The sequence below is a fragment of the Myotis davidii genome, unplaced genomic scaffold (assembly GCF_000327345.1).
Source record: "Myotis davidii unplaced genomic scaffold, ASM32734v1 scaffold363, whole genome shotgun sequence".
NCBI lineage: Eukaryota > Metazoa > Chordata > Mammalia > Chiroptera > Vespertilionidae > Myotis > Myotis davidii.
In genome coordinates, this window is record NW_006294069.1 from 2,092,709 (window position 1) to 2,094,360 (window position 1,652).

The following is a 1,652-nucleotide window of genomic DNA, read 5'->3' on the forward strand; positions in this document are numbered from 1 at the left end:
GTGGATGGCCCGGCGCAGCGTGGCGATCTTGGAGAGCCTCTTGCCGCCCAGGTCGTGCCGCAGCGCCCTGCGCAGCGCGTTGAAAGCCTCATTGTAATCCAGGATGCGCTTGCGCTCCCGCACGTTGGCCGCCACGCGCCGCGCCTTGGACCGCACCGGCCGGGCACGCTTTTTACTACTCGGCACCTCCTCTGCCTCGCCCAGGCCGCGGGGGGCGCCATTCTCCCTCAGCACCCCAAAATCCTTCCCGGCCTCCAGGCCAGAGCCCCCCAAGTCCTTGACAGAGCCCTCGGCCCCCTTTAGGCCCCTGAGGCCTGGTCCTGGCGCACCTCGGTGCATGGCCTTCTCCAGGCCTTGCTGCTCCGGCTCCGGCTCACACGCTAGGCGGTCCCACTCCGAGCCTTGGCTCCGGCAGGCTGGACACTCCCCGGACGGGGCTCGCTAGCTGGGCTTTATGGCACCACGTGGCTCTCCGCCCTCCCCATCCATCCATCTCCCTCCTCCCGCTTTATTACCTGCCTCCAGGTAGGTTGGTGAGGGAGGGACCAAGAGGAAGGAAGCAAGGAAGCATGCAGATTCTTGTGTGAGGGGACCAGCCCGCCTCACCCGCCCGGGACAGTGCCCCAGCCACCAGGGAGAACTTACCTGCCTCTCTCAGGGCCCTTCTGGGGTAGCTGGGCTCCGTTTCTTCCTCCACCCCACCCCACCCCAATAGAATGCCAAATTTGGCCTCTAAGCAGGAGAGCAGATAGGGGCACAAGGGTACTTAAATGTGTTTCAAGAACCTTTAAAGTTCTTGTCAAGTCCTGTGGGCAACTACGGAGCTGGTATGGGGGGTGGGGGGACAGGACTGTCCCGCAGGAACAATAAGGGAGGGGCATATCTGATACAGCGGGCCCTGCGGGTAAGATGCGCCTGGAATTCCTGGCTTGTCCAGCTGGCAGCGAGGCTGTGAGATTCTGGGTTCCGGTTTTGGTTAGGCCTTACCCGCCCCGCCCTCCCTGGGGCTCTCCTTTCTGCAGGCAGAGCTAGACTGAGTCACCAGCAGGGGGGGATGGAGAAGACTGTCCCCTGGCCCTCTGCATCCCCTGTGGTACCATCAGGGGCATCTTTTGGGCAGCCTCGTCTCATGACACAGCACTGAGTTATGGACTTGGTGAACCCACCTGCCACCCCCATCCCCCGGGGATTTGGATTTTAGACAGGGTCTCAGAAGAAGAATAAAGCTTAATCCTAGATAAGGCCCCCAGTGGGATTTCAGGCATCCCCAGAGAGTCATTTGGAGCCCCAAGATAAATCTCATTCCCAGCCACGATCCGAATGCCGCCAAATGCCACGGCCGGTTGTGGAGTCAGCGGGAGGGTACGGAGTTCCCCTCCATCTGCCAATATGCCGTTAACCCCCTTATTTCAAACTGAATTACTCCACGGAGGAAAAGACCTGGGCACTGGGAAACAAATACATGTATTTATTTGTGTGATTCTTAGTTTTATTGTCTGTCTTGCCTACTAGACTAAGGATGTTTGTATTTCTGGGGTTGTATCCCAGAAATACCTGCGGAATTAAAAAGTGAATGAAAGCAGCTAAAACTGGGTATTTTCTCCTCCATACTTAGTCTGTTTCCCACCATCCCCACAACACACACACACACA

General features: G+C 58.3%; 1 protein-coding gene across 1 annotated transcript in view; it reads right to left on the reverse strand.

Moving 5' to 3' along the window:
• Window positions 1-704, reverse strand: part of BHLHA9 (basic helix-loop-helix family member a9) — a 2,398-nt gene extending 1,694 nt beyond the window's left edge. Inside the window, exon 1 of the mRNA XM_015566803.1 lies at window positions 10-704. Coding sequence (XP_015422289.1) covers window positions 10-339 — 330 coding nt within the window. The 5' untranslated portion in view covers window positions 340-704. The remainder of the gene's footprint in view (window positions 1-9) is intronic.
• Between the last annotated feature and the right edge of the window lie 948 nt (window positions 705-1,652).